Source organism: Sciurus carolinensis, chromosome 8 (assembly GCF_902686445.1).
Source record: "Sciurus carolinensis chromosome 8, mSciCar1.2, whole genome shotgun sequence".
Lineage (NCBI taxonomy): Eukaryota > Metazoa > Chordata > Mammalia > Rodentia > Sciuridae > Sciurus > Sciurus carolinensis.
The window spans coordinates 25,983,092-25,997,487 of record NC_062220.1 but is presented as its reverse complement, the minus strand read 5'-3'; the positions used below and the strand labels follow the sequence as shown (position 1 = coordinate 25,997,487).

Below are 14,396 nucleotides of genomic sequence, written 5' to 3'. Positions count from 1 at the left end.
TGGTCTACTCTCGAGGCTTGTTGTTTTGCTTATTTCAGAATCTTAAAATGATAATGATCTTGAGACCTACACCTAAGTAATGTACAACAGAAAAATAGCTATAGTATTTGTTTCTTTTCTTAGATTCTCCATATCCTTTTGTACGTGTTAGCAGAAATATTCTCAAGTTTTTATAAACATAGATTTTAATATGGCCCATTGATATGGCATGTCTGAGAAATGCACGTTTCACTTATTCGGTGAAAAAAAGAGCAGCGATTGCTGAAAATTTTTTGTTTTTTTTTGTTGTTCCATAATTACATTATAAACATGTAATAACTTTGTTGAGTACAGTGTTCCGGATACTGATTATTCTGTGAGGTTAATTTCTTCTTCTTTGTGTGTGTGTGTGTGTGTGTGTGTGTGTGTGTTCAGAAAAGTGTTAAAAGTCCATTACTATTCTAAATCATTCTTTTGGTTGATATATATATATTTTTTTGCATTCTCTTTGAAGAAAGTGAGTACAATTAAAGTAATATCTACATGTTTCATAACATCTGTAGAAAATTTTATGGATTTTTTTGGAGAGTACTCATCATTATAAAACAAGCTTAGTTCAGGGAATGCAGGGAATGCAAATCATATCTCAATATGTGATTACTTGCCTGCTGTTTTGCATGCTATATTTGAGCTACATGCCTTGTTGGTAAAATTACATCCTCTCTATGGAAGTACTTTATGTATTTTACAACTGGTACATCCTGCTTTGTCATTTTCTCATTTTAGTGCTTGTTTAAAAAAAAGGCTGCAATACTGTTTTCAGAAATAATAGTTCCTTTCCACTGCACATGCATTCACTCATTTTTAAATAGTTTAAGACAGCTGTTCATTGATTTTTTTTTTTTTTTCTTCTCCCCAATCTTTACACATATTCAATTTTCCATTCTTAGTCTGACTCAGAAAATATCTACTGGGCTTAGTACTTGAAAATGAATTTCTGGCAACATGGTTTTTTAAAACTCTACCAAGGAACTTCTATAGGGATTTTGTTCATTTTCCAGTTATTCTTTAGATGGACTATGGTGATGGTTATGTTTTTCAACATAGGATTTGGTAACTGATAACCTTTATTTATTTATTTATTTAAAAATTTTTTTTTTTAAGTTGTAGATGAACACGATACCTTCATTTTATTTGTTTATTTTTATGTGGTGCTTAGGCTTGAACCCAGTGCCTCCCACATTAGGCAAGCGCTCTACCACTGAGCTACAACCGCAGCCCCCTGATAACCTTTTTTAATAGTTGATAACCTTTTTGTATTTCAAATGGCAATTGAGCATATCTGTGATTCTTTAAAAAGTATACATTTGTTTGTTTAGATGTTTGTGTGTGTTCTTCACATTTAAGAGACCAATTGATCTTTGTTTGTCACCCTACCTGTGGTAGTAGCCACTCGGAAGATACTGGATAAATCAGAGTTTATTATCAAGATGGACTTGTGATGTCTACGCTCAAACAGTTGCACACCTTGATCAGTCTACCCACTCTGAGTTTATGTATATAGGTATCTTGGATTTTTCCATTTGCTGTAAATTTTGGATATTTCCATTTGCTGTTCACTCTTCATTCTGATTTGACTGGAGATTTATATATCTGTAGGATAGGGTAGGAGTTTGCACTAACTGCTTCCATGATGGTGATGGATTCAGATGGAATGGTCTTGGTCTGGTTGGCTGATCTTGCATCACTCTTTTGTTGCCAGGTTTGCCAAGGAGCGCAGGCTGAGAATATGGAGAGACTACGTAGCTCCCACTGCTAATTTGGATCAAAAGGACAAGCAGTTTGTTGCCAAGGTGAGTCATTCTCAGCATGTTGATATGCATAATGGACATGGCCAGGCGAGTGATAATACGAGGATTTGAACAATTAGAAATGGTGTAGTTCTTGAATATTTAAAGGCAAGCGTGTGTGTGTGTGTGTGTGTGTGTGTGTGTTTGTGTGTGTGTTCTTGAATATTTCAAGGCAAGCCTGTGTGTGTGTTTCAGGGACTTAGAGATGATAAGAATATTTACATTTCTCACTGTAAATTAGTATAACGTCACCATAAATTCACAGGTTAAACTTGCAGACACTGCTAGCGTGAATACTTCTCATATTTTAAGGATTCTTTTTATATAGTTAGCAAATGGTGTTCTCTCAGATTTATTGTGTCCGAGTATACATACCCTCATGTTTCCCTTTGTTCTGTTTGGTAACTCTTGTGTGTGTGCCCCTGCCCCTTGAGAATTCTCCTTCACTGATATGTCTTGGAATGGATTACTTTGATGGGAACTGAAACTATTAACAAATGCATTAAATGGTTATATCAATGGTGCTATAAAAATGGTGTTTTTTTGGTTGCAGGTTTTGGTAACTTGATTGGTAGATCTGTTTTCTGTGCCTTCCCAGACTGCTGTAATGTTTTGCATCTTATTTTTTCTTTTGACAAAAGTTAGTGGAAATTTTGTCTATTTATAGGCAAAAAGTGGTTATATGCATATTCTTGGACAAAGTGGCCTTCTCTCATCCGTTAACTATCAATTTAGGATGGACAGCCACTAGGTGGCACTGTCAGCCTGAAAAATTCTGAAACTATCTTGGAATGCTAAAATTTTAGCAAAGTCGTAGAAGAACTGGCTAAATTATTTCACTCTCTTTTTTATGGTGCCCAAAGTAATAGGTCACAGAGTGCTCTAGTGTCCTCTTTCCTTCTTTTAGTAGGTGCTAAGTAGCTGTTAGGTTAGCCATAATCACCCCCTGTAGTAGACCTGAGTGGGAGTTGTCCCTGGTGGAATACTCCCCTGTGCATCTTCCAGGTCTTGATGTAGACCAGAAGAACTCTGCTTCCTTTCTGTGTGAGGAATGTTCTAGTGTGCAGAATTGGACATGGATTGCTCTCCCTACTTGGAACTCACTTAGTTGTGCCTGTGTTTTCTAGAAGTTAAAATGTGACTACTGAATCAAAGGATGACCATTCACTGAACGAGGGAGGCAGACCTTCAGTTTTACTATTATTTGAGGGTGTTTGACATTAGTGATATCTATGAGGCTTGGGAGAGTCCCATAACCTTGCCCTGTCTCTTCCAGCATGTCCTCGGCTGATACTCAGTGTGTAGAAAAACCCAGAAGATGAGTGTTGGGCTTTTGCTGGTTGGGGAACTAAGAGATTGCAGAAGAAAGAAATTCAAAGGATTGGATGATTGGGATGATAGCTGTATCATTTGTCTTAAATATGACCTACTATCAACTAGAAAAGGGAGAAATGGCTGTAGGAGCATTTCTTCTCCTCTAAAATCCTGGGGTGTGTGGTGACACACGCCTACGATCCCCAAAACTTGGGAGGCTGAGGTAGAAGGATCACAAATTTAAGACCAGCCTTGGCAACTTAGGGAGACACTGTCTCAAATAAAAGGTAAAAGGGGCTGGAGGTGTGGCGCATTGGTAGAGGGCTTCTGGTGGAGGGTGGGGCAGGAGATTTACTGAGTTTTTAAAAATTTTAAGCATTATTTTTGTTTTGGAAACAGGAAAATTACATAAAGAGGGTAAGCAAAATACTCAAATTACCTAAAATACTGTAAATGTAGCTTTTTTTTAAACAGACTTGATCATACTGTCTTATCTAAAAATTGGAAGACCTATGGTCCATAGGACAAATTTGGCTCTGCACTTGTTTGTATGACCTGTGGATTTTACACAGGAGAAAAAAAAAACAAACATTTTTTTGGGGACTTATGAAAAATTTTCAAAATTAAATTTCAGTGTTATGAATAAATTGGAGCATAGCCATCTGTATTTGTTTAAGTTTTGTCTGTGGTTATTTTCATGATACAATGGCAGAATTCTGTAATTGTTATGGAGTTGTTGAAAACTCCTGAGTTTTAGCTTGCAAAACATGAAATATTTGCTAATGGCCATTTACATAAAGTTTGATGATCCCTGATATGCCATTCTTTACTTAGAGTGCCTCATTATGACATGAGGATCTTGAGATAGAATGTAAGTCCAGGCACTATTTCCTTTGTCAAGAAAAACTTGCAGCTGGGAATACAGCTCAGTGTGGTCCTACATGCTTCAGGTCCTGGGTTTGATCCCCAGTAAACACTGCCCCCACCCCCCAAATAAAATTGAAAAAAGGGAAAGACTTGCTATAAAACATATCAGTAGTGCCCTTACTGATATATGTAGTTAAATAATGTTGTGGTACAAGTTCCATAACTCATTGCACACTGGCAGCCCCTCTGAGTAGTACTGATCGATACTCTTTTTGTATATACATTTTACTTTTATAAATGCTTACTTTTTGGGGTGGGGGTGGGGGAAATGGGTATCATGGATTGAACTTAGGGGCACTTAACCACTGAGCCACATCCCAGCCCTATTTTGTATTTTATTTACAGACAGGGTCTCACTGAGTTGCTTAGTGCTTTGCTGTTGCTGAGGCTGGCTTCGAACTGGAGATCTTCTGTCTCAGCCTCCTGAGCCGCTGGGATTACAGGTGTGCGCCACCGCACCTGACAAATGCTTTACTTTTAATACAGAAAAAATGTAAACTTTTTGTAGGATTATTAACAAATGTGCTAGTCCAATTTGTGTCTTCCTTGAGGCACTTTCAATACTTTACTAATTAATAACTGGGAATAAAATGCATGTTATTTTAAAAAATTTTTGGTTTTAGGTGAAACCTTTCTCCTTTATTCCGCAAGTGAAAATGGATGTAATTTTCTCACTCAAACATGCATACATACATGGGTGCACACATGCTCTTCCCCATCCTTCATATGTGATTATGTCATAACTTTGGTTAAATTAATATTCAGTATTTACTTTGTAAATGCTAATCACCACAGAGCTATATCTATATAGCTTTTAAATGTAATTTTCATTTCCTACACACTTTTTTTTCCCCATAGTTATTGGTTTTTTAACATTTACATGTATTTTAAAATACATGCTATTAATTCAATTCTCATACCCTCTACCTTTCTAAATATCCTCTTGGGACATTCATTCAGTTTGATAATCTTACCTTAAAAAATACTTTCTCAGAGCCACATGACCTGCACTAATTTTGTCTGGTTCCTCTTTTTTTTTTTTTTTACCTGTTGTAAGTTTGTTACATCTTTGAATTTCTTCATCATTATCCTGCGGGGGTTTCTTTGCCTTACTCTCTGATTAGAACTATGCTTGTTAGATGCCCTCAATTTTTCTTTATGATCCGTTACTTCATTTTGATGGCATATGTTTTCTCTAACTTTATGGCAGAAGTTCTTGAGGTAAATTTTCTGAGACTTTTCATATTCATTCTGTAGTTAAACTTTATTGATAATTTAGCTGGGTATAGAATTTTATTTTGGAAGTTATTTTCCATCAGAATTGTTATTGTTCCATCATCTAGTTAAGATCTGTTCTTGTTTTTTAGAGTCTGAAACCATTCTGATTCTTTAGTTTGTATGATTTATTGTTTGTATGATTTGTTGTAGAAGGATTTAGCAAATTCTTTTTGATACTAGCATTCTGACATTTCTCAATGATACAGCATTATTTATTTATATGTGAGTGTATTATACTTCAATGTTTAGATTTTTGTTTTGGGACTTTTTTGCCCCCAGCTCTTTCATTGAATTCCATCTAGTTTATCTTTTCTCCTTTTTCCTAGTACTCCCATTTATTATTTGAATGTTGTGCTTTGTGGGCTGGTGTTCCAGTTTTTTTCTTTTATTTTCCTTCTCTGTTCTTTTGTTCTTCTTTTATCTCTATTTTTCAACTCTTCTTCTGTTCTTTAATTTCTAAGAGTTTTATTTATTCTCTGAATGTTTTCCTTTTATTACTTAAAAATAACATCTAAAACTTATTTCACATTATCTAACTGTGCTAGGAATTAATTTTCTTGAAGTTTTCCCTGTATACTCTGTCCCTCCAGGCCTTGACTTTTTGGTTCTTTTTCTTATTGGATGCTTACTCAGATAATAATCCTTTGTTCTTTCTTTGTTTTTTGTTTTTTGTTTTTGTTTTTTTTTTTAGAATGAGGTATTAAAATACTGAGTTGGAAGCATTGAACTAAAGTATAGATTTAGGGCATACACCTTGAAATTCAGCAGCTTCTTACAGAGATTTAAAACCAATTCTAGTATTTGGCCCCATTTGCAATCCCACATTGCCTGATTTGACAGTTTGAGCCTTTTGGCAAGTTGGGGATAGTGAAGGAGAATTGATAGTGTGAATCAGATTGATGAGAGTATTTTCTCACCACTGGCTCAGGATTCTGCTTTTGTTAATCTGTAGAGTCAGTTCATCTGTTTACTTTGCAGATTCCAGGATTTTGTGGCAGTATTCTATATATCTTTGTCCTCTTGGACTTATATAGATAGATAAATAGGTAGGTTAAATAGTTCCCTTTCTTTTTATTTAAATATGTTTAGTGGGAAGAACCAGAATAAACCTTTAAGGTTTCTTCTTTAACTGGTGCATAATATTCCATTATGAAGCTGCCCTATAATTTAACCAGCCCCCAATAGGTTAATATTCATGTAGTTGGCAATTTTTTTTTGGTATTTAGAGAGTTTTGTAAATCTCCGTGTAAGCGGCATTTATTTTGTTAGATATGATTTGGAGCATATTTGTCAAATAGCTCTTCAGTGTATACTTTTAATTTTCTAATATAGTATAGAACAGGGGTTAGCCAATTTTTTTCTGAAAAGAACACACAGTAAATATTGTAGGCTTTGCAGGTCATATGGTCTCTGCAGTGGGCTTGATGGCCACTGGACCATAGTTTGCCAACATTGGATATCAACACTGAATTAAAAAGAAAAAAAAATGATCTGCATTATTTTTCATAACCTAGAACTCAGCTATAGTTCTACAGTCATGTTTACATAATTTAAAATGTCTGTTAGTGCCCTATAACTTTTTTAAGGAAACCTAATAAAGTCCTCTGGTACCCAGGGCACACACCCACATAGTTGAAAAGTCCCACAAAGTTTTGCTGAGTGATTCTGCTCTGATTATCATCTGAGTAGGAGGCCTTAGCAAATTGTGGTTCTCTCTTCATCGGTCACTCTCTTTTTAAAGAATTAATTGTATAGGGCACAGCTAAAATAATCTGAAATGCCTACAAAAGCTACCCTCTGACTTCTTTAGCTGGGTGCCTTTGGGGCTGTTTAGTTGATTTGTGAAACTGATGTAAAACTATAGTGTTGTTTAAGAGGCTCACTCTGAGGAATTTGAAACAAGCATCTTCTCCTTTGAAAGACTGGTTTCCATTGTCTGCTTAAGCAGTCTTACTTCTCAAGGAATGAGATGCAAGGGAGGGCTCTCCTTGTCTCTCTAGGTTAGCAGAAAAGCATGTTCCTTTCACAGCGATTAGCTGAGCCTGCCTGAGACTTTTGTGCCTGTCGTGGCCTGCCAGTTCCCTGCCTGCCTTCCCTGTGGCGTTTTAGCTGATCTGTGCTGTTTGTAGCCATATGGTCCCCTGAGCACGTGGCTTGGCTTCCCTGTCCCTGCTGCTGGATCTGTGGGCATTGCAGATTTCACAGACCTGAATAGCATTGTTGGGGGAAGGGGAAGTGGAAGTATGTCCTCAAGAGGTGTCTTCTTACTGTCCTGCTGGTTAGAGGCCTTGTGCTTGGCTCTCTGTCCCTGTGTGATAGCTTAAACAAATAGCCCCTGAACTAGGTGCTTTGCGAAGATGTTAGTATTTCCTGCCTTCAAAGAGCTTACCCTTTGTGGTTTTTTGTTCGGGAGCCCTGTGTAGTTGAGTGGCATTAGTGGCCAAGTCCAGTTTTGCAGATCATATAAGCTGTCTGTGACTGCAGTGGATTTTATTCTTTGACTGTTTTTGTCCTGATTATTTTTTGTTGTGCTTCTACTTGTACATGAGTTATTTAGTATCACAGCTTAGATGGAGTCCATTATCATGTCTCTGAGGTTTTTCCCTCAGTTTTTTGTGTTGTAAAATTCACATGACATAAAATTTACTACCCTAATCATTTTTAAATGTACAGTTCGGCAATATTAAGTATAGTCATATTGTTGTGTAGCTATCACCAGCATGACATTTCATCTTCATGACTCTTTATCTTATAAAACTGAAACTATACCAATTAAACAAAACTGTCTCCCCCCATTTTCCATTTCCATCAGCCCCTCAAAACCACCATTCTACTTTTTATCTCTATGATTTAGACTGCTCTAAGTAACTCATATAAATAGAATCATGTGGTGTGTCTTTTGGTGACCGGCTTACTTTTTTTAGAATATGTCTTCAAACTTTATTCGTGTTGTAGCAGTGTCAGAATTTCTTTGTTTTTTTAAAGCTGAATAGTATTCCAGTCTATGTACACATTTTAAACTTGTCTGCTTATCTGTTGATGAATACCAGGGTTGTTTCCACATTTTAACTATGGTGAACAATGCTGCCACAAGTTTGAGTTTATAAGCATCTTATGGGTAACTTATTTTCATTTCTTTTCAGTATGTACCAAGAAGTGGATTGCTGGTAATTTTATTTTTAAGTTTTTGAGGAACTGCTACACTGTACCATTCATTTGTCTACCAGCACTACGCAGGGGTTCTAGTTTTTCTACATCCTCTCCAATGTTTGTTATTTTCTGGATTTTTGTTGCTGTTTTGTGTTTTGTTTTGGTACCAGGAATTAAACCCAGGGATGGTTACCCACTGAGCCATATCCTCATCCTCAGCCCTTTTTACTTTGAAAACAGGGTTTTGCTAAGTTGCTCAGGGTGGCCTCAAACTTCTGATCCTCCTGCTTCAGGCATGCATCGCCACACCTGGTTTGGGGTTTTGGTTTTTTTTTTTAAACTGGGGATTGAACCCAGGGGTACTTATCCATTGAGCCTCATCCATAGCCCTTTTTATTTTTTTATTTTGAGACAGGATCTTGCTAAGTTACTGAGGCAAACTTGTGATCCTCCTGCCTCAGCTTCCTCAGTTCTTGACACGACAGGCCGGTGCCACTGCTCCTGGCTCATGTTCTTTTGATAGTAGCTATCCTGGTGGGTAGTATCTCATAATTTTGATTTGCATTTACCTTAATGATTAGTGGTGTCGAGCATCTTTTCCTGTGCTTATTGACCATTTGAAAATCTTTTGTGGAGCTGTGTCTATTTAAGTTCTCTGCAGGCTCAGCATTTAGTTTTTGTGATCAAATCCAGAGCCTTTTATTCATTTTTGAATTGTTTTTGTTGTTGTCGTTGAGTTTTAGGAATTCTGTATATGTTCTGGATATTTGTTATCAGATATATAATCTGGAAATTAGAATGGAAATAATTCCATTCTATGAGTTGCTTTTATTTTGTTAGTAGTACTTTTGGTGCACAAAATTTTTAATTTTTATGTTACCTAATTTGTCTATTTTTTTGTTATGTTGTCTGCTGTCTTTGTTGTCATAATCAAGAAATCATTACCAAATGCAAAGTTGTAAAGGTTTTACTCTGAATTCTTCTAAGAATTTTATAGTTTTAGTTTTATATATTTAAAGTTATGGATTCATTTTGAATCAGTTTTTATTAAAGGTCCAACTTTGTTCTTCTGCACATGGATTTCCAGTTTTATCAGCACCATTTGCTGAGAAGACTGTTCTTTCCTCTTTGATGGTATTGACAGCCTTGTCAATAATCATTTAACCATATATCCATTAGCTTTATTTTAGAACGGTATCGCATTGATCTGTACATCTGTTTTACCCTATGGTTTTGGTTACTGTAGCTTTGCAATAAATTTTGAAATCAGGAAGTATGTGTACTCCAGCTTTGTTCTTTCTTTTTCAGACTTTTTTGGTAATTTGTGGTCCCTTAAGATTTGATATGAATTTTATGACGGGTGGTGCCTTTTCTATAAAATTTGTCTTTGGAATTTTGATAAAGATCACATGAAATCTATCAATTGCTTTGATATCTTGACAAATTAAGTCTTGTAACCCATGAACATGAAATGTGCCTACACTTACATAAGTTGTCTTTAATTTCTGTCAGCATTTTTTTCTAGTACAATTTTTTTACTTCTTTGGTTAATTCTGAAGTATTTTGCTCTTTTTGATATGATTGGAAATGTGATTCTCATTTGAATTGTTTGTTAGCATATAGAAATGCAGCTGGTTTGGGGTGTTGGCTTTGTATCTTTCCACTTTGTGAATTTGTTTATTAATTCTAACAGTACTTGTGGGTTTTCTAGATATATATTATGTGAGAACAGTGATATTTTATTTCTTTCTTTCCAATTTGTATGCCTTTCATTTCTTTTTCTTGAATAGTTACTGTCTGGCTAGGATTCCTAGGACAATGTGGATTGGAAATGTCTCTCTGATATGATTTTTAAGGAAGAATATTTCTCAATATTTGGACATTATGTAGACTGCTTTAGTATACTCTCTTATGGTAATGTGGAGAGAATCAAAAAATACTAATCATTTCCCTGACTTTTGTCATATGACTTTCAAGGGGAAAGGAAGTTCTGGAGATGATTTGACTAGAGAAGTGGCCTCTGCTTCAGGTCTTGGTTTGCAGCTTATATTAGCAATCCAGAAGATATTAAAAAAATTACCTGGCTTTAAAATTTTTTTAATGATAATTTTACAGCAGACAGTATAGAGAGCTCTGTCAGATTACCCCTGTACTCCCAACCTAGTATCCCCTACTGTCTTACATGAGTGTGGTACATTTGTTGTATGCTATGTTGCTATTAATGAGAGGTCTGCCTTTATTAGGTTTTCTTGATTTTTTTCCCCCTAGTATCTTTTTTCTCTTCCAAGATAGCACATTGCTTTTAATTGTCGTATTTCCTTAGACTCCTCTTAGATATGACAGTGTCTTTCCTTGTTTTTTATGACCTGGACAGTTTTGAAGAGTGTTGGTCAGGTATTTTTTAGGATGGCCCCTGTTGAAAGGTATCTGATGCCTGATTTCCATTGGAGTACGTTTCATAGTATCTGGTCTGATTTTGCTCAGGTGTCTAGAGGTTCTTACATTATGATATCGATGTGATTCTTTCATTTATTTGGAGAACAGACCAGCAGCTGTGCTTTCATGAGGGACTGAGGAGAACAGACATGGCATACAACTTTAGGGAACAGTAGAAATGGTCAGATGTCATGATGTCAGAGAGGTAGCAGTGCATTCGTACCTCATTCCGGGTGACCTCATCAAAGAATGCTCTTTGGTGGTGCCTGAAGAAGCCTCATTAAGGCTGATGATTCTTTTGCTTCTTTCTGTTATTGAGATTTGTGGCAGCAGTGGAGCTATAGGTGGTTGTGTCTGGGGAGCTATTGAGAGGGTCTTTGTAGCTCAGGTGGCTGTGATAAGGCTCTTTGTTCCTCCTCTGCTTGCTGCAGAGCTTAAAAAACTAAACAGCAGCAGCTCTTGACTGCCCAGTGAACACCGTGGATGAGCCCTGCAGATGGAGTATGGCAGAGGGCTGCAGAGATGGATGGATGTCCCTTGCCCCTGACAGATCTCGGTAATTCTCCTGACTTGTGGTGGCTCTTAGCCTATACCTTGTCATCATTAAACAATTGGGATTCAAGAAATGGGGAGGGAATTGGATTTAGTGCTTGTACCTTGAGTCCAGCTAGTGGCTTGCTCTATATGGATTTCTGCTGCTGGGCTTTGGATGATCTCTTAGTCTGTATGCTTGAGCGTGGCCGGATTAGGATCCATAGCTTGTGGAGAAAGTGAGCAGTGTAGGCATACTTCAGATACTTCATGAAAAGCACAAGAAATATTACTGTTCAAAGTTGTCTGCAGTGATGCCAAAAAGCAGGCTTTGAACAGTATAACCCCTCGCATTTTACTTGGCGTATAGCATGGGACTAACCAGTGTTTTATGGCTTAATCCATGCCTGTGCTCAGGAGCTGCTTTTTGTCTGGACAGTAGTGACACCATTTACAGAGAAATAGAAAACCACAACCCCCCTCCCCCCAGACACACATGCATGCATTCATTCTACCCTCAACCCCCAGAAAAGTGAGCTTCACGTAGCTGGCAGCGTCAGAGTACGCAGTTCCTGAAGAGGAGGTTTCTAATCAGGGAGATGCTGAGCAGAGTCTGCTGCTGTGGCCCAAAATTTACAGCTCCAAGAATCCATTTGCTGCTGCTGCTGCTAACGCATTATAAGGGGTGACGAATATCAGTACCTTGTCACAGGGTATGCTTAGATCTTCACATTCTAGAATCAGGGGGTGAAGGTGTGAGCACTGTGACACTTTCCCTGTTGTTATTCTTTGCAAGCATGACTAGGGTGCAGAGAATGTTGAAAATTGTTCTCATGTCTTTATTATAGGAACTTCCCTGTTTTTGGCAATTAACAATTTAATAAGAGTTTTGGTTTGAAAGAAGTACAGATCTGTCCAGAATTGAAATTTTGGAAATAGTGTGCTATGTGTGCATTTGAGACACTGGAAGATTACCTTATTATTCTTCAGGTATCCTTTTGAAGGAGGAACTGTATTGATTGGCTGTATTAGTGGTTTTGCTTGGGATGGCTTAGAGGAATTTTTTCCTCCCTTTGGTTTGAAGTTAGAATAGCAGAATGAATAGTACGTATTGTGGAAATCTCACCCCTTAAATAATCTATCATCCATTTTCCTTTAACACAAATGTAAGATTTTAAAGGAATGGGGAAATCATTAGCTGGGACCTTTCTATTTTGGTCAGTCATTTCACTGCTGGTATCTTTAAAGAAAACATTTCATTACAATGAGAATTTCTACCTGGCACTAATGTGTCTAGGTTGTAATAGAAATAAGATCTAGGTTTTCTTTCAGTTACTGAATCTGAATTTTTGGTTATACCTGCTAATTAGTTCTTAGGTTCTAATCTCATGGACATACAATTTTTGTGACTGGTGTAAGGGCTCCTTGGAGGGACCTGTACCCTTTGGGACCACCCATCCCTAGGTCCAGCTCTGACCTTGGTCCTGGAGTGAACACATGCCATTCCTTTCGTTAGTCTTGGTCTTCTATCAGGTTTTTCTGGCCAGGGGATTTTTGGGTTCTGGTTCTTCGGTTTTAGCATTTAGCTTTCTTAATCTGTCATAAAGGTCGTAGCAGAATGGTTATGGTTATTTGAGGGTTTCTTTTTTGTTGCTGTCTTGGTTGCAAGTTTATCTGATATATAGTAGAAATTAAATAAACTTCCCTTCTTCTAATCTACTTGGTTCTTTCTTAGACCTTTCATCACTTTTCTGATCCCTGGCCTGTTCCCCACACTGCTTCTGTTACTCATGGCAGTCAGACCTTGGGATATCCTTCCATCTATGAGCCATAGCCTGATAGTGGATGATTTGGAACTTGGTTCCAAATGTCATCTTTCTTTTTTTCATTTATTCTGTTTGATGGTACTTGGCTCCTACCATTTCCTGTTGTGCATAATTTCTCACTCTTTTTTTTTTTTTTTTTTGCTTTCTTCAGATTGTTTTGTAAAGCATTCTTTTTGATATGTGGTTGGCTGGTTCTGTGGGAAAGGTAGAGAATAGATGTTACTGGAGGAGTCTGTAAGTAAATGGCTGTATTCTGTGCTAAAAGATGCTAAAAGCTCTTAGGTCTTCGCTGGGCACCAAGGTTCACATCTGTAGTTCAGTCTACTCATGATACTGAGACAGGAGGATCACAAAGTCAAGGCCAGTCTGAGCAATTTAGCAAGACCCTGTTTCAAATTAAATATTGTGAAAAAGGGGTAGGTAGTGACCAGCATGCATGAAACCTGGGTTCAATTCCTATACCTTTAAAAAAGAAAAAGACCTTAGGCCTTCCAGGAAATAGAGAGACCTCCTTTAAGATATTTCCCAGTGTGACATTCATCATGGCAAAGAAGTGTCTAGCTGCTTTTGTTTCATGCATAAAAGAGAAAGGAAATTTTGCCAGGCTACTCTCACTGTGTGGCAGCTGACCCTATAGTTTGTTCAGCCACCTGGTGGTTCCTGATGGGCCTTGATTGAAGCACAGAAGAGTTTGATTTTTATTCTGCAGATGCAGTAGATAGTGACAGTGTTTGTAGTCAGGAGCTACCTTCTAGCAAAGTATTGCTTGCAGAAATACCAAACAGCCTTGAAACAACAGGGTCTGAATATAATTGAGTGAATCGTACACTGCTAGCCGTATTATGGGTTCTGGTTATAATCTTGTTGTGGCACTGTCCCTGTTCGAATGGAATTCTGCACACATTGGTGGAATGTTCTAATAACCTTCACAGAGGAATATTTGTGCTTTGGCCCTTCAAATATATCCTTGTACTTCATACTCAAAGTTAATCTTTTCCACTAAGAGTGTGGTGCAACGTTAATGATTTTGGTTTCCACAACAGAGAAGTCCATAGAAGTGCTATGAAAACAAGGTAGCTTAAGTAACTGAGGAACTATTTTAGTA

The 14,396-nt window shown here is 37.2% G+C and overlaps 1 protein-coding gene across 1 annotated transcript in view; it reads left to right on the top strand.

The window, feature by feature from the left end:
* Snd1 (staphylococcal nuclease and tudor domain containing 1) overlaps nucleotides 1-14,396 on the top strand; it is a 415,000-nt gene that overhangs the window by 52,702 nt on the left and 347,902 nt on the right. Inside the window, exon 9 of the mRNA XM_047560726.1 lies at nucleotides 1,742-1,832. Coding sequence (XP_047416682.1) covers nucleotides 1,742-1,832 — 91 coding nt within the window. The remainder of the gene's footprint in view (nucleotides 1-1,741; nucleotides 1,833-14,396) is intronic.